Source organism: Rhipicephalus sanguineus, unplaced genomic scaffold, assembly GCF_013339695.2.
Source record: "Rhipicephalus sanguineus isolate Rsan-2018 unplaced genomic scaffold, BIME_Rsan_1.4 Seq954, whole genome shotgun sequence".
Taxonomy (NCBI): Eukaryota; Metazoa; Arthropoda; class Arachnida; order Ixodida; family Ixodidae; genus Rhipicephalus; species Rhipicephalus sanguineus.
In genome coordinates, this window is record NW_023616366.1 from 14,920 (window position 1) to 36,130 (window position 21,211).

At 45.4% G+C, this 21,211-nt stretch overlaps 1 protein-coding gene across 1 annotated transcript; it reads right to left on the bottom strand.

The window, feature by feature from the left end:
* Positions 1-579: 579 nt before the first annotated feature.
* LOC119378742 (uncharacterized) lies at positions 580-19,807 on the bottom strand. The gene is made up of 7 exons (XM_037647778.2): positions 19,755-19,807; positions 18,640-18,696; positions 15,498-15,624; positions 10,981-11,050; positions 9,593-9,725; positions 6,078-6,140; positions 580-776 (listed from the first exon to the last, which is right to left on the bottom strand). The coding sequence occupies exons 1-7, from the start codon at positions 19,783-19,785 to the stop codon at positions 637-639; spliced, it is 621 nt and encodes a 206-aa protein (XP_037503706.1). The 5' UTR covers positions 19,786-19,807; the 3' UTR covers positions 580-636.
* Between the last annotated feature and the right edge of the window lie 1,404 nt (positions 19,808-21,211).

Sequence of the window (21,211 nt, forward strand, 5' to 3'; positions counted from 1 at the left end):
TAGCCAGATCAGTCCTGTTATGCAGAGAAGCACACTTGCGACATTTCACCAGATGCCTGACAAGTTTTAACCGCGGGCGCGGAATGCGCCGCGATGACAAAGGAAGAGACGAGGGATGCACACAACGGTATTACATTGCGGGAATTTTGACGACGCCCGGATAGCTGAAGCAGTGCCGGAGCGCACACAGTTCCTAATCAACATTGCAAACATCTTCACAGAAGGACTTCTTTCGGTCACATGTCCACTGAATGAGAATGGCGATGTGGGCAGAGCTGGTTTGAGTTTGCGGTGTAAAACCTGCAGTGCAAAGCACTGTAAGTGCAGAAAGAAAAGGTACAGAAGGACGAAGAAAAAGCGAGAGAAATGATAAACGCAAGCGCCGTTTTTCGTGATTTCATTCGTCCTTCTGAACGTTTTTTTCCTACACTTCAGTGCTTTTCGCTGAAGATTCTACACCGTGAACTGCATGTCCAGTACCCCACTTTGTAGTAAGAAAGAAAAAAAAAAATCACTGTATGCCGTCACGTCGACAGACTTGACCGCGGATGGCCTGGATGTACGGACGAGGCTGTTGCTGACGGCAGTGTCAAGACAAAAAAAATAATCTTTTGCAAGACTAAAGTGTGGCCATCGTCATAGTGGCTCGGGCTGCTTCGATCCGCTGGCGCAAGGACTGAGCTGCATGCAGTCGGACCGGTCGGCAGCGGTCACCACTGACATGTCTCCGGCGCCTCCGTTGGTCACCACACTCTCGTCAGTGCGGTCATCCTCATCTGCATAAAATGGCCACCACAGAATACTGACCAATTGACTTCTTTCGTTGCGTATTAAGATCATGAGTAACAGCGCAGTCACACAAGACTTTATGGAGGTCCCGAAATAAATTTTTTGTAACGCTTGTATAGCAAGATTTGTGGAAAAATTTCAAAGAAAAAGCCTTTATGACAGCATATATTTTTATTTTTCAGCGTAAAGCACGCCATCTCATTTGGCCTATCAAGTTATGCAAGGAAGGAGCATGTATTTCACCTAACATCAAGGATGACGTTTTTCAAGGGTGAATCCAATCGGGGAACACACAAAGCATCGCGCATCTATGAGCTACAGTTACTATGGCAACATTGATTTCTACCAATGCTGGCTGAAAAAGATATGCTTTGTTATGCGTATGTTCGGGCTATTTGGTACAGTCGAGCCCGACTATATCGAACCCGTTTATATCAAATTATCCCGTATATCGAACAACTTCTAAACACTGTAAATTTACATTGAGAATACATAGCAAAAGTTACTGTTACATCGAACGAAAATAGCAACGACAACCGATATATCAAACTCCATGTGCCTCAAAAGTGCTCCAGCAGTTGGCTTTCCCTCGCGGTGGCGGGGAAAACTGCCGGCGCCACCCTAGAAAAATGGTTTAGACCCGGTTTGCACGGGCGAACACCCCCCTGCAAGAAATGATCCTGGCCCGCTCGCACGCTTACAGCCAATCAGAGGCCGTCGTGCTTTCTCCGAGGCGCGGAGGCGGTAGAAGTGAGCGCCATTTTTTTCTTTCTTTATGCTTGTGTGCCTGCTGCTGCCTCTTTTCGAGTCCTCATTCAGCGTGGTCCGTGCTGGTGGTGTTGCCTGTTGGTGCTCTGTGAACTTTATTGGCGCGCTGTCGTCATGGCTTGTGCCAGTGCCTCCTCTATAACTTTCAGTGCCTGGTAGAACCCTCCCGCGGCCGTCGGCGCTTGCGTTTCCCCCGCTCGCCGCGACTGCGTGGTGGCGCTGTGCGAACAGGGTCGGGCGCTGAGCCAGTAGTGCTGGTGCGGGCGCGGCCTAGAGCGCTTGTTTGCTTTGCTCTGCCTTGACACGTGCGGTGGGTTTAGCGAGTTGAATGCGGTGGAAGATTTTTTGATCCTTTGTCGTGACCACGCAGCTTACATGAATTGCGATGTCGTACTGCTGCGTGCCGCTGTGCAAGTCGGACGAAAAAAAAAGTGCCTGGACTGTATCCATCTGACCAGCTCATTTTTGTCCTTGATACTTTGCGAGCTTTTGCAGACGGTGCGCTCAAAGGCAACCCAACTTTGGCGAAGCCGTTCAGTACCTTGACAAAGTACACAGTTCCAGCCCTCTGTGCATCAAGGCTCCTTAAATGCCAGAGTGATGGCAGCTATGATCACGGGTGCGACACGTGAACCTCATATGTATTTACTTCCTCAAGCCACTCCTCTCGAACTATGCGTTTAAAGGGACACTAAAGAGAAACAATGAATCGGTTTAGATCGATAAATTGTGCTCCGAGAACTAATGTCGTTAACTTCGCCATCACTATAGGTTTATTAATAGAGGAGAAAATCGAGTTCGAAGTTTTATTATTAAATTTCGCGCCGAAATCTCCCGCGCGACGTCACGGATTTCAAAGTGTATTTATCGTATTTGGCTCCATTGGATCAACAAAATTACATCAAACTTGGTATGTTAAATCTATGGCCCCTTTAGAGGACAATGTACTTCATTTTTCCCTATTAGGAACTACGCAGTCCCTAGTAGGTGCCGTCAAAACATGTGACGTCAGAGCGAATGGCGCGGAAACTTCAAGGTGGCGTCGCCACCTACACTTTCCTCGCTTACTAAGCGTCTTCTCGCAGCAAGCGTGGTGTTTTGGTATCTCGAAAGAGTTCTTTGCCAATATGAGAAAAATCGTTTTGCTCTTTAGTGTCCCGTTAATTTGACTGACAAGCAGGATGCTTGCAATATTTCGCGAGGAAGCCACTTTAAAGAAAGTATGTAAGGATTTGAGAAAGGTTGTGTCATTGTGTATTATATGCGACATTTCACTTGTCAACAAATATTTTCATTGCAAGCCATTTTATGTAACGCCGTGAGAAATATTTTCGTGTGCAATTTGATTTTTCTTTTTGAACAGCAAATGGTTTAACCTTAGGTCATTGCATTCATGGCTCTGGAAATTGTTTTGTGCAATTTATTATCTTTTTTCTTGTCAGCAAATGTCTCAATCTTAGGCCAATGTATGTATGGCTGTGAAATATTGTTTCCTTGTGCAGTTAACTTTTCTTTAATTGTCACCAATGTTTCACTATTAGGCCAATGGATGTAATGGTGTGAAAATCATTGTGTGTGCAATTTTAAATTTATTTTTTGTACGCAAATGTTTTAATAGCCGGCCAGTATATGTAAGGCTGCAAAAAAGGTTGCTTTCTTCCAATAAAAGTATTTTTTTCCTTGTCACCTGGTGATTTAATCCTAGGCAGCAGGTTGGACACTGGACAGAGAAACAGCACGCCTTTTTCTTCACGTTGGGTTAATATTTCACGAGATATTTTGAATTGGGACAACAAATTGGTCCAGTTGGATTTGGTTAACGGTGGAACGTAGACTGATTTTGAATCGGGTTTTGTATAAGCTTGCTCCGCGGCCGAGTGCCAACAGCAACTGCGGGTTTTGCCAAGTCTTGTGTTTGTTGCGAGCGAGCTCAAGAGCTTAGCGGTCGAGTAGGCCTTGCTTCTACCGATAATTGTCAGCATCTCAAGACATCCTGAAGTCGAGAAAATCGGGAAACGAAACTAGCAGCCGCACCTGCGCAAGTGATGCGCGGGCAGCGAGCGAAAGACCGCGAAACCCTGTTTGGGTGGCGGCGCCTGGCGGTGAACGGTTGCACTCGCGCCGACGGTCGCGCCTTTTGTTCTCCTCCCCATCCACCAGGCACTGAAAGTTATAGAGGAGGCACTGCTTGCAAAGAGGCAGAATTTGCCGTTCGCCGCGAAACTCGAAATCATAAATCTGGTCGAGCGCGGTGGAAAGAAGTCCGACGTCGCCGCCGTGTATGAAATTCCAAGGAGCACCTTGAGTACTATCCTGAAGAACAAGGCAGACATCAGGGCCAAGTCGGACAAAAGGCCAGGTGCCCGTGGCGCCCGACGTGTGCGCACTGCTGTGTACGAAGATGTTGAAGCGGCCGTTTACAAATGGTTTGTGGACGTTCGGTCGCGAAACATCCCGTCCGGCCCTATGATCGAGCTATTACCGTCAGCTATTACCGTAAATTGACGATGGCCCATTGCCTACATCCTCCGAAGTGATTAGTGCACTTGCGTTGGTCCGGCGCTATTGCGTAAATGTGGAAGGTTGCGGCCTCAGCTGCTCCAACTCGTTGGACAACGTGGAGGCGTGCGTGCTGTCGCAGGCAGCGAAGTCGTTGACACACAAGAAAATCCAGGACTACTTTGTTCCAAAGTAGGGCATGCAAGTAAGCCACCATATGTATTAATAAAGTAGTACTTTTCTTAATGTTATGTGCTTTTGTCAAAATCCTATAGCGGCCTATATCGAATTATGCCATATATTGAACTAATAAACGTTTTTTGGCGAGTTCGATATACCCGGGTTCGACCGTAATCCTTGGTTTCTGCTTCAGCGCAAAAAACTTCCGAAACAAGTGACGAAAAGAATGTGACATACACAAGCACTTGTGCGACACTTACAAGCATGTGTGTCGCATTCTTTCCATCCCTTCTTTCAGAAGTTTTCTGCGCTAACAAAGAATCATGCATCGTTATGTCCATAAGGAATACAACCTATGCCATTGCAGGCATCGGGATACCTAGTGATCTAAGATATACAGTTGGTGCTCGCAGACATAATAAGGCAGAGGCAAATGAAGCTTTGCTTAGAGAAACAAAAGAAAAGTTAGAATGATTAAGGGGTCATGAAGCACCCTTGGGCTGATTGAAAAAACACATCCTGCGGAAAGCTGACACGGCTATGAACTGCTCTGCCAAATATTACAGTCGTGCGCGCCGCGTAATGGCCACAAGCGGAGCGCGAAGTTGCCGTTTCCCCAGGCACCCTCTTTTCAAACAGAGGCCGGTTCTCACTCTCGTCGGTGGGCGGGCGTCTGTCCGCTGTACGTCGCAAGAGACTAGCAGCTTATTGGCCGATAGCCGACGTATATCGAGAGCGGCGTTCGGATCAGATGCGCTTCTTGCCGCGGGGTGCCGCCATTTGCCGGCGCCGCACTCCTCAGTACACGGTAGCCGCACTCGCGCAAGCGAATCACAGCGGGAGAGCGATCGCGTTCATGACGCGCGCTGGCGTAACTTCTTTCCCCCATGCCATCCCTCCCTGTCTAGCTTCCAGTGCGCTCGCCGGCACGAGAAAAGAGAGAAAGCGCTGGGAGCGTGCGCCAAACCCCCGTAACTCCGTTGATTCTTGACGGATTCGAGAAATTTTTGCGGCAATCGATTCGGGAGGCAGTACACTCCGATACTGAGGCCATTAGATCATTACTTGGAAAAGTGGTTCATGACCCCTTTAAGGGACCCCCAACACCAAAATTGAAACCTTAATATGTTGGTGTTGTTTGATTGTCCTGTATACGTGGGCACTTCTGACCGATTATTAGTGGCGGATGTTGGCTTTAAGATATTTTCATTTGGTTTTAAAGTGAGCATGAGTGCTCATCCGAGTTGGCAGCCCCTCGCCACATTGCCACTGGTATGATGTACATCGAGGCCCCTTGAGACATTCCATGAGCAAAACGAGTATTGTCGACGTCGCAGAAGATTAGCGGGGCGCACACAATACCACAACTGGCACCTAGCGAGGGCCATTGTTCCTCGCCCATCTCGATCTGTTGTCGGGCTGCTCTCAAGGTAGTTCTGGCTGTTTAGGCAAGAAGCTTTTTCTTCTTCCTTAGGGGACACAGGCTTAACATACCGAAGCACACCCACATCGTTGCACTCTTTACTGTATGCGAGGTTTCGATTTAGTGCGCTTCTTCAACGAAGCAGATTCAGTGCACGTGGCCTTCAGCACTCCCCCACTGTGGGGCGCTAGTTTTCTTATGGTTTTAGGCGGGCATTTTGAAGGTGACGCAAAATTGGTCGCAAATAATGATGCTGGCATTAATTATACGATACATTAGAGCATTTACGAATCAGTTTCAGCATTACCACACACAAAGCTACAAATTACAGTAAAAACGTCACAGACAAAAATTTCGCTGTCACGGGTCCTTTAAAAACGAAGCAAGGGCTGCGATGTTCAGCCAAACGTTCGCTCACCGGTGGAGGGAGGAGATTCGCCAGGCTCGGAGAGTTTCAGGGTTCGCTGCTGCCGAGGTGTTCCTGCACGTGCGAGTAATCAAGAAATTAACTAACTAAATTCTGGGGCTTCGCGTGCATAAACCGCAATACCATTATGACACAACCAAATCAGCCCAACAGACTATTAGGCCGGAGAAAGCACAGGCGTAACAACACAAAGCAAAACTCCTTGCCTTCTGTTGTTACGCTGGTTACGTATTGAGTTCGCACTGCATATGTGCGGCCGTGCCGAACATAAGACGTCAGACTCTGCCCAGGTGGCGCTGCGAAAAACATTGCAGCCCTGGCACTAGCTCGGTACAAAGAGAGCTGTCCACAAGCGAATGTGCATAGGCCACAATATAGGTCACAATATACACTCAAACCTCAAAATTACGAACTCGGATATAACGAATTATCGGTTATAACGAAGTAAATAAAAAATAGCCTTGGTAATAGATAGTGTGGTCGAATATACGCTTATAACGAATTTTCGGATATAACGAAGTCATTTTCGTATCAAACGCGACTTTGTTATAATGAGGTTTAAGTGTAGGTGCATAGGTCCGCAAGCGAATGTGCATAGGCTTCGTGGCAGTGCAGATTTCCCCTGGATGGGTTCTTTCACGGCACAGCAACCAGACGCTGCAGTGAAACCACCTTTACAGGGGGTTAAGTGCAGTCAAATGTATACATATATTCGTTCATTTCGAATACTTTCGAAATTTCGAATAATCTAAATTCGTATCGAAGCGAATTCAAATACTGTAATATTCGTTCGAATATTCGAAATGGCCGAATATTCGCCCATCCCTAGCAATCAATTTACTTAGCTATGTATCTTACGATCAGTGCAACAAAGCTCAACAAGAGTCGCGAATTGGGCTTGTCGATAGGTCATTAGAGGAATTGGCTGCAGCGCGACTACTAGCAACACAACAACAATGTTTATTTTTCGAGACCTCGACTGCCCTAAATATAGTATCACAACCGCGACAGCAAAGAAACGTCATGTGGTGATAATGGCAGACATGCGCGACGTTGTCGCCTATACAACAGCATCGTAACAGGTGGTAACCAGACAGTACCAAGATGTCAGCCTTTCGCAGAAAACTTGACTCTCTTGTCGACAATGATACAGATGGCTTACTAATGTCTCAGTAGTAGAGAAATCTCAAGAAAATTCGTGCATTATCAAGCGAACCTGACCCACCAGACCCTGCTACTCCCAACTGCATAAACACGGCCGTAATTCCCTATATCCACAAACTGTCTCATAACATCAAGAAATTGGCCCTACGGGAAAATATACGGGTGGTTTTCTCTGTGCCCCACAAGCTGGGGAGCCTCTGTTTGAAAATAAATCCTTCTAGAACAGAAAAAAGTGTGGCGTCAAGCACAAGTACAAATCCACAGAATGCAAGGCATTCCTCATCTATCGCATCCAGCTGTCCAGTGGAAAATACTACGTTGGACAGACTAGCAGGTGTGTAAACGTGCCACTAAGAGAGCACGGCAACAAGACCAAAAGCTGCCACCCGACAGTTTCTTCGCCCTCCACATCGTGTGTTTGTCGGCCAATTTTGACCCGACTATAGTTTCGGGTCGTCACAAGGACGACATCACCCGCCTCATCGTAGAAGCTGAGCATATCGAGGGTCTTTGCGATATCTGCATAAGTAAACCCTCTGTAACATGCGAACAAAAGATTTAAGTTTCCTGCGAAAACGCTGACATGTTGGTACTGTCCGGTTACCAGCTGTTGTTATGCTATTGTGTGGGTGACTCCCTCGCGTGTGTCTGTCGTTATTACCACGTGACGTTTGTTCACTGTTGCGTTTGTGGTATAGTATTAGGGCGGCCAAGGTCTCAAAACAGAAACATTGTTGCTAGTAGAGATGAGTGTGTAGTTTTCTTTCTTTTGTCCTTGCGTTGAGTTCGCGCTGCGACCAATTCCTACAAAGCTCCCTTTATCAGGGACGAATGGTCCTGGCGATTTTTGCCTTTTCACTTGCATTCTCTCATCTCATGCTTCCTGCGTGTTGCACTGTTTTATTACGCATCCGCGAATGTTCTGTTGACAGTTGTCTTCCGTTTGTACATATTGCAAATGGGTTACGTGCGTGTCCACTTTAGTGGGGTACAACCCAAGGCAATACCGTGGCCTCCGACATTAGCTTCGGCAATCGCAGAGGCCGCGGGAAAAACGAACATGAAGGTGGTCGCGCGTAACGTTTTGCGATTTACTTGTATAACGCACGTGTTAGCATTTGCTTGTCAAAACCATAACTTGAGCCTTCAAAACGTACGTGCGCAATGCTGTGTGGTCACGACCAATTCAGATAAGTTATGGGTGGTGTTTACCAGGCAAGCTCTTTCGTGGTTGATTCTGCACGCACGCGGCTCATCACTGCTTATGCACCATCTATAAATCAGTAAGTGATCTTCTTTTACTGAATATCTGCTTCTTAGTTTCAGACTATAACAGAAGGAAGGCGGATAAAGGTTACGGACCACAAGGGCTGAACCCCGCAACTCTGAGTGTAACCTGGTTACTACAGTAGAACCCCGCTGTTACGTTCCTCACTGCTGCGTTTTCCCGGCTGTTACGTCGTTTTCCGCCGGTCCCGGCATAGCTCCCATAGGATACAAAGTATTGGGAAACCCCGCTGTTACGTCGTAACTGTCGGACCGTTCCCGTATGATACGTCGCGAAGTGCGCTCGGAGCCGACCAAGTGACTACCAAAGAGAGCGGCCATGGTGCATTTTCACACACTTTGGCCTCGTTTGACCGTAATATTAGCCGCATGAGAGGCGCAAGCAACAGAATCTTTCAATTGATGCAAACAAAAGCATGGCCTTCGAGATTCAAATTGCAACGATGGCGCCTATGACGTAACTGCTCGCGAAAGCAAGGCCTTCGAGATTGGCATTTACTACTGACAAAAGCATAGCCTCTGAGATTTGTATTGCACCAACATGGCGTGTATGACGTAACTGCTTGCGAAAGCAAGGCCTTCGAGATTGGCATTCACTTCTGCCATCGCGTTGGCGTAGACTCATCATCATCGTTATTTGTTGGAGAACGGGAGGAGTTCGAGCTGGTTGGAGCTCGCGTGGTCGTGCGTGCGGTTCGCGGTCGGACTCGCCGCGCCGGTCGTGATTGCGTGTGCTTAGTTCTTTCATGCCTACAGCTGTTGGTGTTAAAAAAATCACATACGTTGATTACATTTCTGTGGATGAGGCCGTCCTAAGCTCCGCGTTTCTATCTATCGACTAGATCGCGGCTGAGCGCGCCAATTTTCGTGCTGCTCGTAAGAATTGAAATAAAATTCTGTACCACTAAATATTTTGCCGTTTTTCGGCTCTTACGTTTATTTCCTACGGTCCCTTCAAAAACGTATCAGCGGGGTTCTACTGTACTTCTCTGCTCTAGTCGAACTGTAACACCTGTATTTTGCAGGAAACGTGCCCATGACTGGTGCATACTCACCAAGCAGAGGCCTGGTGTAGGCCTGGCGGCATATCGGTGACAGTTGCATGCCTTCACCACCCGGGCTCGAGCCCTGGCTGCAACGGGCGCGTATGCCGGACCCCCCACCGATAGGGCTGGAGCACAGTGCCATCTGCACGGGCAGAAAGGAAGCTCGAGCGCTCGATGTTCAACCTTTTTGTCGTGCGCATACAGAAACCTGCAAGACCCTGCTAACGCATTGACATAGAACAAAACCAGGCTTGGATAACTTCAAAACTTGTGAACCGACAGCTGCACCAACATGAAAAATGAATTAGACTTCGAAATTACAGTAGACTGGGGCCAGGAAAATACGTTCCATTTAACAGGAGTTCACACAACTGAAACGGCGCCACAAGGGAAGGCAAATGCACACGAAAAAGAGGACGCGAAACACGAGCGAGTAGGCGCTTGTGTTTCGTGTCCTCTTTTTCGTGTGCATTCGTCTTCCCTTGTGTGGTGCCGTTTCAGTAGTACGAACTCGTACCAAATTGCCCAGTTGTCAGTTCTTTTAACAGGAGTTCCACTTAAAGGGGCCCTGCAAGACTTTTCAGACTTATAATGGAATAGTCTATCAGCACATGGTGCCTCACAAATGACATGCTGCAAAAGCATTTAGAATCAGTCAAGTATGAGTGGAATTAAGGGATCTGTCATGCGCCTCAAGAGCTTTCTCTCTTCTTTTGTACCAACGAGCGCACTGAAAGCTACGCAGGGGGGGGGGGGGGCAAGAGGATGCATCCCTTCGTTAGTGCGCGTCATGACCTTAAGCACTTTCAGTGCGATCGCGAGCGTTTGCGCGGGCACGTGGCGGCATCCACGGTGGTAACGGTAACTATGCAGCTCACGATGCTCAAATCAGCCAATGGCCGTGGAATTTGGGTTTATGGCATCATTTGTCGAGAAAAGAGAAAGCAATTCCTAGCTGACTTCGAGAATGAATTGTAAATTCCAGGCTGCATGCTGCGCTATAATGTTTGGCTAGCGTGTTCTAGGGAGCCTCAACTACCAATCGGCAGCGTTTTCTGACCATGCTCAAAAAGAGTTGCAGAGCCCCTTTAAGGAGCTATTCCATTTAAGAAATTTCCATTAACTGTATTGTAAATGTAAATCTGGAATCGTGTCTACTGTACATCCTCTCGATCAAGAAATTACGACAGCGACTCCTTTTATCAAACATTTCCTGGCAAAACCGGCACTAGAAAGCAAATACACTAACACGGGCCTAATTATGTCTCGTCACGTACTGATAACCGTTTTAAGACATTAGAATACTGCACCAGATCTAATGTGTACAATTCTACCACTATTACAAATAGCAAAACAATCAAGAATTTTTGTGTATCAACATCTGGAAGATAACTCACGTGCACGGGTGTTGAGGACTGCCTCCTCAACGGGCCATCCATCAAGAGGCTTAGTCGTTCACTTTCACGCCTGAAACACAGAACAGACCGTCGTTAATTTGACAAGAATGGCAAGACTAACCAACCGGTTAAGATAACAGCGATTCAAAATCTGCGAGCACTAAATACAGACAAAATGTGGCAACAGGCACAGACACAAGAAATGCCGCACTTAGACTAAGACGTGTGAAAGAAAAAAAAATAGCTTCCAAGAGAGTTGCGCAAGTTTAAGCAGATGCAAATCAAGTTTAGTTATTGTTGGGGTTTAACATCCCAAAACCACGATATGATTATGAGGGACGCCATAGTGGAGGGCTCCGGAAATTTTGACCATCTGGTGTTCTTCAACCCATATATGCCCAGTGTCCTACACATGGGACGCTTCTTTGATGCATTCTAACATCGCTATTTCTTTAGCTGATGACTAGCACCACCTACAGCACATCAAGCAGGCCTCAATGAGGCCTGCTTGGGCCTGCTTGGGCCTGCTTGATGTGCTGTAGGTGGCACTAGTCATCAGCTAAAGAAATAGCGATGTTAGAATGCATCAAAGAAGCGTCCCATGTGTAGGACACTGGGCATATATGGGTTAACATTCGTCTAAATCTAAGTGCACTGGCCTCCAGCATTTTGCCTCAATCGAAATGCGGCCGTGGTGGCCGGGATTCGATCCCGCAACCTTTGGGTCAGCAGTCAAGCGCTGTACTATAACCACTAGACCACCGCGGTGAGTGCAAATGACATTTAAGCAAATGCAAATCGAAGATTGAAGAGCTGCTACGTCACATATGAAGCAATGTCTGGGCAGATGCACTTTGAAAATTATTTTCCATTCTGTGCTGACAATGTCTTCCGCAGTGCGAGGACAAATTTGACGAGACTACCACTAAATTTTCTGTAAAATTGGCTTTGAAAAAGCAATGCAAAAGTTCGACACTTCGAGGCGCGAGAGTGGTCACATTCTGTTGCACGTTCTGAACACAGTATCGAATGGAAGAAAGAATGGCACGGCAACAGGACAGTTGGATCGCAAGGATTCTTCCGTTTAGTATAGACCAGGGTGTCGGAACGAAATGTTTTTCGTTTCGGTTTTAGTTTCGTTTCACCGCAAAAAGTTCCGTTTCGTTTCTGTTCCGGAACGAAAAAAAAAACGTTCCGTAACGGTTCGTAACGGTTTTTTTTCTTTGTATAAAAAAAGGAAGTATGAAAAAGGTGAGGCAATCATTAAAAGAAACATTGGATTTGTGATGTAGTTGCTTGCCCTCCTCTTAAGTGGGACAAGGGTAAAACACGTTCTTCAGAGGAGCGGAAGTAACTGTACCACGTATTCCTACCAACTAGCACAAACCAGAATTCATTTCAAAGTCATAGTACTTATTTTCTCAAAGACAAATACGAATTTTTTTAGTTGGCTTAATTCTTTGTGTCAAGGGAGTGAACACGATCTCAGAAGCAGCACGTCATTGAGTGTACTCTCTGATGTGCGAGACCGCTGTTCTGATAAAAAGATCGCCAGGCCTGCGTGAAACATGCAGCAAGTCACAGGAAAAGCTAGAAGAGCGGACTTTGTAGAGCCCGTTGCTATCTCTTGGGGCAACTAATACAAGTAAACATGCAACGTTCCCACTACGTCATAAATTGTCGCAATTTTTCTGAAGTAGCGAAGTTCCCACTACGCCATTTTTCTTCATTCTTCGGAGAATCGCGGTACCCGCTACCCATCTGTAAGGCATTATCTGCACTTTGTGCTGTGGCTGATAATGAAGAATTATGGCTGAGCACTTTGCAGTGGGTGGGAAGGAGTGTTGTGGAATGGGCGCCTCCATTCGATTCCAATTCCATTCCGGGGAATTAGAACTTGCCGCAATTCCATTCCTTTCAATTCCTCGGAATGAAAAAAAAAACTTAGCCCTTTGGCACTCAGGGAATGACCTGGCAGTCCGATTCCATTCCTGTAATTCCTGAACGTAGGAAAGGCATCTTGATAATTTTATCGAGTTAAGAATGAACGCCCCCTAAAGCTGATGTCATCAAATGCATTAAGAACTGCAAAAGTACGCAAAACACGTTGCCAAGGTCGAGGAATAATAGCTTGGTGACACACCTCGTGCAGTACAACCACCCTACTAATTCCCATAGGGGCAGTTCTCCCGCTACCGATAGTATTTGCGTGGTCGACATGTTTGAACGAATGGTGGTGTTCCAATATTGTTTAAGCTTAAATCTGTTAATGCTAAAATGACGACATAGCGTATTTTTATGCTGACAAAAGCACCTTTGCATCGAATACGGAACACTGGGCCGCACTGGCCAGCACTCACGCTTGTCACGCGCGCCTCGCAAGCATGGAGGGGGTGAGGAGAACTTCCTGTGTTCGCCTGTGCGCAGGTATGCAGTCTTCCTTGTCGCAAAGGTTATTTACGTGTGTCAGGTACTAAACTGCTCGTGAGATAAAGATCAGGCTGTGCATAGAGTATTCGCCACTTTCGGGTGGGGGTATCAATGGGAACCAACGCGCAGGGGTAATTTGTTTCTCCCTTCGGTATCTGCTGGGATAATGCATTTGTTTGTACACTAACTTATGCCTCCGTTTGTAGTAGGCGCGTTGCTTATAAATGTACCGTGCTTGTAATCAGCTAAGCCATTTTAAAAATACTGCTTTAGTGTTAACTTGCGAGGCTCTGACTTACTAACGTTTGAAGCTTGAAAAACAGCACGTAGACGAAAACGTCCTCTATTTTCGGAAAAAGACGTAATTCCATTCCCATTCCATTCCTCCGAGCGTTGTCCCCATTCCATTTCGGGGGTCGCGAAAATGTGGAATGATTCCGGAGTCATTCCAATTCAGGAGTGGTAACTCCGCAACACTGGTGGGAAGCATTAAACCACACACTCATTGCGCTATTAGCATTGTGTGATGACTGGTTGTTATTTTACTCTTCTGCCACGCTATATTACATATGTTAACGCGATTCCTTGCCCGACATGACGCCTGTGTAGAGTATTTTTGCGATGGAGTTATAAGCACCAGCGTGACACTGTGGTGGAAGACCCGACTGCCACGCAGAGGGCCCGGATCCTAGAAATTTGTTTCTCATTTATTTTTTTCTTATACAACGCGATAGCGGTCACGTACACCGGCGGCTGCGGACAACTATGGAGCCAAAATCGGCTGTTGTGATCTCATAACAGCTTTCGCTGTAACAAACTTCAGCGCCGACAATGCCCTTTCCACTTTGACCTGCGTGACAGGCGCGCAAAAGTCCACTTGCGTTAATATAAACATCTCTGGTTGGCACTGTTCTCGTTTTTCGCACAATTTCAACATATCTTTGCTTTGGATTTCCTGTTTGAGGTACGCGCTAATACTATACCCTGAGATATGCTCATATTGCATAAGCTCAGTTGTTCCGGATTGCAAAATTTTCTCGTGAACCGAAAAACGATTGAAAAAATTTCGGTTTCACTCCGGAACGAAATAATAAATAACGTTTCGGTTACGTTTTCGTTCCGGTCAAAAATATCGGTTTTTTCGTTTTTCGTTTTCGGTTTTCGTTCCGTTCCGACACTCTGGTATAGACGTGACAAATGGGGATGGTATCTCAATAGATACATGCTGCCAAAGCCATGACAGCACAAACAAGTACCTAACCTATGATAATATAAATACGCACAAGCGATCAGTCATATGTTCACACAGGTGCTGCGACAAGGAAAACATTGGTATATCTTTTTTCACCCCGACGTGCAAGACCAACCACATTCAACACCACCACACAACGTTCGATACCACCTCAGAAAAACTGTTGTTTGACTCCCATATACAGATTCGCTGCAATTGCACACAGCTGTGCCCTTAACCCTTTCCGTACCATGAAAAAAGAAAAAAATTGCGCCAAATTGTAAGATGCCTTTGTAAGGTTATAAGTTCTGCGATTTTCCAAGGAGATATTACAAGTGCTGGATATGGACAATACAATAAGCAAAGTTTGAAACCTCAACATGCCAGTTTAAGCATGGGAAGCTCAAAATAAAACCTACAGTGCTTTTGATATGCTGGTGCGAGTCTCCAGCCGTGGACAGCTCAAGGAACCAAGGACGACTATAATGAATGAAGTTTAACACCAAAATAGTTTCGATGTTTTTTTTATTTTTATATGCAAGACTGATAATATAATACTAATTTGTGGGCTTTTATGTGCCAAAACCAAAATATGATTATGAGGCATGCTGTAGTAGAGGAATCCGGAAATTTTGACCACCTGGGGTTCTTCAGTGTACACCTAAATCTAAGGACATGGGTCTCTAGCCTTTTGCCTCCATGGAAAAGCAACTGCCGTGCCTGGGATCGAACCCACGACCTTCAGGGGCACCATAACCACTGCGGTGGCGTAGAAAGCAAGACTGACAAGTTATAACATGTCATGACGTGCCTGCACTTCTTGCGCAACTAAAGAAACGGCACAGCCAAAGCGCACCTCTCGGGAGTGTGCGTCTTCGCTTCAACGGTGTTGCAGAAGAGCTTTCGTCGAAGCGAGTCGCGGCTGTGGTTCACTTGATGGGCCGCTTGCTTGTCTTGTGCCGAGTGAAACTTCATGTAGTCTCCTGCAAAACAATCACGCATCGTACCTTAACGGGGTACTGAAACGAAAATTATCGGTCATTCTTTTGTGTCGAATGAAAGGAGAACTCCTCAAGAGCCAAGGACTGGTAAGCAAGGGTGCAGACTGAAGAATTACAGCATGTTTTTAAAAGCTCGTTTCAGTTCCTACTGCACCCTGGCGTCATGGCAATACGAGCGTCTCGTCACGTGCTTGCCCCGAGATACTGCGACGTTTCCATGGCCGCTCCACTCCGCAGAAACGTGCATCACCAGGCAGCCATTTTGTATGTTTTGGCACACGACGTCATCACAATTAGCCATATTGGTGCATGAAGTCGCCAGAATTGATACTGTAGCTCAACGTCTTGCTAGTGTCGATGTCAATAGGTGTGCCAAGCACAAATTCGCTTTATATGTCAAAATAAAATGCCTTATCAGCATTTACTGAGAGCTGTCTCAGCCATACTCAGAGCTCTCTCTGTATACAGGAGATTTTTTGTGGCGTAGTGAACTTGGCTACGAAAATTGGTGCCAGTACCCGAACAACATCGCCTGCCTTCGAACCAAATTGAAAATAAATTCAGGGGCTTTACGTGCAAAAACCAAGGCGTTGTTATAAGACACACCGTGGTGAGTGGCTCCATATTGGGTTTGACCTCCTGGGATACTCCAACACGCACTTAAATTTAAGTCTACTGGTGTCCTCGCATTATGCTCGCATTGACATGCAGCCGCAGCGGCTGGGAATTGAGCCCATGCCCTCATGCTTAACAATGCAACACCGTAAATGTCAAGCAACTATCGTGGACCGTCAAGCGTCTTTAAATGGAAGGCATGCGCACATGTGAACACACATGCTAGCTTGCACGTCACCCGTTCTGTTGATGAGAGTGTCGCAAGTCTGTGTTGTTGGTGTTTACACAGTTGAAGTATGTAGTGCTAAAATATGCAAGGAGCGAGCATTAGAAACCAAGAAATTCTACCAGCTCCAATTAGACTGGCAAAAGAACTTTGCCATGAATTGTTTAGTTGCTGATTTCGCATAATCCATTATGATGAATTGAAGCTACTATGTTAAGACACCTGCTTCTGGCAATAACACAGGACCGTGGTCAATATGTACTACTCCATGTGGTCAAATATGTACTACTAGTAAATTGTGATTCAAGACGTACTGCTGTGTACACTCAGTCAAATGCGAACAGTGAAGTCCGTGGTCTTTGAGCAACCTAGTGTAGAAAGCAAACAGCACGAACTCGTACGACCAACTGCGATACTTTGACGAGCAATGTTTGTGTTACAGGTGAGAGATCTTTTGCTCTTTGTTAGGTTACAGAAAAACTGCATATGCCATCATTTGTACTTTAGTGATTGCAAACACTAGACTTCCAATTTACCGACATCGCCAATGACCAATTTCAACAAACTGGGTGCCGATATGTCTTAATCTATACCTTGCCAACGGAGCTGAAACAATCGCCAGCACGAAGTTTTGCTTTTTCGCTATTGAACCATGCTCATCCATTAAGAAATTATCATAAAAAAAGCCGAGACATGGAAACACCGACTCAAGAGAAGAGAACAACACAACAGAAACGCAGTGTTTGCACACCTTACATTCTTTAAGGAGGGACCTGCTTTAGAAGCATATTCCTTAATCTTCAAGTAGATTTTTATGAAACTTTCACAGTTTACGCCCATGTATGTGGCAATTTCGAATGTGCAATAATATTTCTGGTACAACATGCATTTTTTTACATATCGATTGAATCATTTTATGCACCTTATTAGGAGAAATATTTTTTTCTTAACTGTGAGAGTTACAGAGCAATTCAATAGGGCGCAATAATCTGGAATCAAAACTGTATGCAGTAAAACAAGAACAAGAATTATAAGCCCATTTGAACAAAAGTTACGGTATACGGAACTATGGTGAACAAAATCCCAGCTTGACGTCAACTCACTCGCATATATTCAACATACCACAACTTTTGTTCAAATTGGTTTATAAAATTCATTCTTGTTTCGCTGCATACAGTTCTAATTGCAGATCATTGTGACATGTTGATTTACTTTTCAACTCTAGGGGTTTAGAAGAAGATCTTGCTCCAAGTAACACAAGGTGGTACTTAATATTTTAAAAAATAGATTAGAAAAATGAATGCACATTTAGAATCGGCACGTAAAAATGCATAAACGGCGAAAGTTTCACGAAAATACACTCAGAAACAAAAGTCGTGTTCCTAACGCAGGGTCTCCCCTTAAAGGGGCCCTGCAATGCTTGTCAAAGTAATCATGAAATGGCTTCATTAAAGAAGTTTATTGCCTCGCGAATCGACTGTCGCAAGAATGCTTATAATCCATCAAGTACAAGCGGAGTTGCAGGGATCTGTCGCACACTTCAAGTGCTTTCTGTCTCCTTTCGTACCAGCGAGCACGCTGAAAGCTGTGCGGCGAAGGGGTGACAAGGGGGCAAGAAGCTACGTCCATTCGTCACCACACATCATGACCTTGAGCCCTTCCTTCTCGTTTTTTTTCTTTGAACGCGCAGCTTACATTCAGTGCGATTACGAGCGAGCACTCTGGCACGTTGCGGCATCCCCGGTAGCCGCAGTAACTTTGCAGCTCACAATGCTCAAATCAGCCAATGGCCGTGGACTTTATACTTATGGCGTGGGTCATTTGGGTTTATGACATCATTTGTCGAGGGAAGGGCGAGCGATTTCTAGCCGACTTTGACAATTAATTGCAAATGCCAGGCTGCATGCTGCGCTGCGATATTTGGCTCATGTTTTCTTGGGAGTCCCGACTACCGATTGGCAGCACTTTCCGACACTGAAAAAGTGTTGCAGGGCCCCCTTTAACGATGAACCCTTAGCAACAAGCTCTGCTTTCTGTCATAAACATTAAGAAATCTTTCCCCATCATACTTCTCATTGTCTACCTGTCTGCCAGAGTCGTTTGCTTTAATGTACAGGTATCATCATAAATGCACATCACTGCATGCGCTGGCTTACCCAAAACCGCGTTGAGATCAACATCTGGAGGTATTGTGAGCGTCGTCTGACTCCAAGCTGCACGGCAAAGGCACAAGCAGGAAACAGTGAACAAAGGTGCACCGATTAAGCCACTTTAAGATACCAACCTTTAATAAGAACATCAGATGATATAACTATGCCTATGAAAAGATATCAAGGCGGTACATACTACTATAGTGCTATGTTGTACCAACAGAACCACTTCGCCGCAGTAGTGAATATATCAAGCTCCACTGTCATTGAATAAAGGATGTCTTCAACAATGAATTTATTCAAGGAAGAGTTGCGCTTGAATATTGAATATTTGCTGTCTTTTAAATAAAAGAGGACTACGAGTAGAACCTCGTTCATTTGAATTTCACAGGACCGGGAAGAAATGCCCCAATTAAACTTATGTCGAATCATCGAAGCTGCTACAAAAACAAACAAATATTGATTGCACTAGAAATCTTTCATTTAATGAACGAATCGGCAAATCCAGTTCTTATTTTGCACAAACACAATGTGAAAGCTGCAATGCTCATCACAATTCTCGTCAAATCCCTACACCTATCTTTACAACACAGCCACAACACAAGACCCATGACATCAGTTACCTCAGTGACACCCGAGGGCCTGCAGACATATTTTGCAATAGTTTTTACTGTAGCGACATGAAGAAGGATTAGCAATGTGATTCAATAGCATGGTGCATCTACTGTTCTAAAAGAACAATAACATGTAACTGTTCAGGGCACTGAAGAGAAAAAGGTAAGCATATCTTAACGCACTCAGGCACTGAACTTAGCATAAGTTCCGAGCACATTTTGTTAATCCTTTAGCAAAGTAATGACAGAAACACCAAAAAGGTACTTTGAAATAAGTCGCATCATGACATCACACATTGGTATCGGAGGAGCGTCGACATAAATTGCAAAAATACGACACTAACACGAGTTTTCACTTCAAAAAGAAAAAGCAGCTTCTTTGGTATAAATATGATACTTTTTTTCCAATCACTGAGAATGGCAATCTTGGTGGTAAGTGGAGGAAGAATCATACTTTTTCTTTAAAGTTTGATAAAGCAAGAGCAGTTGTTGAGAAGGAAGACATACCTGAGGACATCAGAGGGCGCTGTTGTTCCATCGAGGAGGGATCGCCATGGGCAAGGCCTGAAAAATGAAAAAGAAAGCAAGAAAAAAATTTGGAGGAAGCTTTAGCTTCACATTTAAGAACGAAACGCTGTAGCGTAATTGGGGCCCCGTTTGTGTCGCTTCCTCATTTTATTGCCACGTTTCGCTTGTCGGTGGACTGTTCGATCACACCGCCAGGAAACTAATGTATGCGCACGTGCCACTGGCTGGTGTAAACTCTCCTAGGGTGCCTACTGCAAGTACAGTTCATCTTTGAGCAGGTAGTGCACAAAACAAAGACACAAGCAAGGAACAGAGACACAAGACGATCGCTAAGGTCTTACAGTTTACAAGGTGTGTTTGTATCTTACAAACTTGCCCAGATTTGGTATTGTAAGCATAATTCACCGTTTTGCAAAGTGGTGAAGCACCCACTATGCATCTGTAAGGCAATACACGCACCTATGTAGCTTTACACTTTGCTGATGCTGTGGCTGATGATGATGACTAATTATGGCTCAGCACTTTGTAATGGGCTGGCCTTTAGCCACCCACTCGTTGCACAACTCAAATGGTGCGACGCCTGGTGCGAGTCTATGCTTCTGCCACGCACTATCCCATCTGTTAATGTCACTCCTTGCTCTACACGACGCAAGCATGGAGTTATTTCTCTATGCAGTTTCAAGCACTTGCGTGGCTCTGTGGTAGAACACCCAACTGGCACACAGAAGGCCTGGGTACGATTTCGGCTTGAACCCTTGATTTTTTGTTCTTTGCATCCCTTGGAACTTCTCACTCACAGCAAATGCCGCCGACGCCAACAGTGAGATTTCGATGACACACACTATCGTGTTAAAAAGAAATTGTTTTTGTTTGTGCAACTGATGCACACAGGCAGTTGCGAATGCAGTGCAACTGTTGGGGCATAGCTGCATAGTAACAGCTATAAATTCTTGTTTGGAAAAAATAGGCACACAAGATATGCAACAACTCTGTGCAGCACTACTATGCAACTGCTTGTGCGCATCAAAGAATGTATGGAAAATACTATATTGGTTACACGCACAATACAGAGTGGAATTGCAGCTAAAGCGTCCTGTAGCCTGCACTGGTTGCAGGATGGTGAATGCTGACATAACATCTTCAACTTTTCCTATCCTACTAAATGCTTCTGGGCTAGTGAATCTAATGGCGTTTTTCACTACTAGATCCAGAGGAGGTTTTCTTTTTTGCTCAACGGCAACAAGTCCAAATTTCACTGGTCAATTGAGAGAAGGTTCATGCTTTTTCACTGGTCATTTCAGATCAACTCGCTTAATTGAAGGGTCCTGCAGTTACCAAGACTAAGAAATAACGTACATACTAAAAGGAAGAATCGGCATGCCCTAAGTACCCATTTTCCATAATATCCTCTTGAAGAAAAGTTTCAGTTTATATAT

Coding starts and splice junctions, on each gene's coding strand:
- LOC119378742 (XM_037647778.2), bottom strand. CDS start 19,785: ATGGAACAACAGCGCCCTCTGATGTCCTCAG. Junction 11,051..15,497: donor AAGACGCACACTCCCGAGAG/GTGCGCTTTGGC, acceptor TCTGTGTTTCAG/GCGTGAAAGTGAACGACTAA. Junction 9,726..10,980: donor AGTCCTCAACACCCGTGCAC/GTGAGTTATCTT, acceptor CTGCCCGTGCAG/ATGGCACTGTGCTCCAGCCC.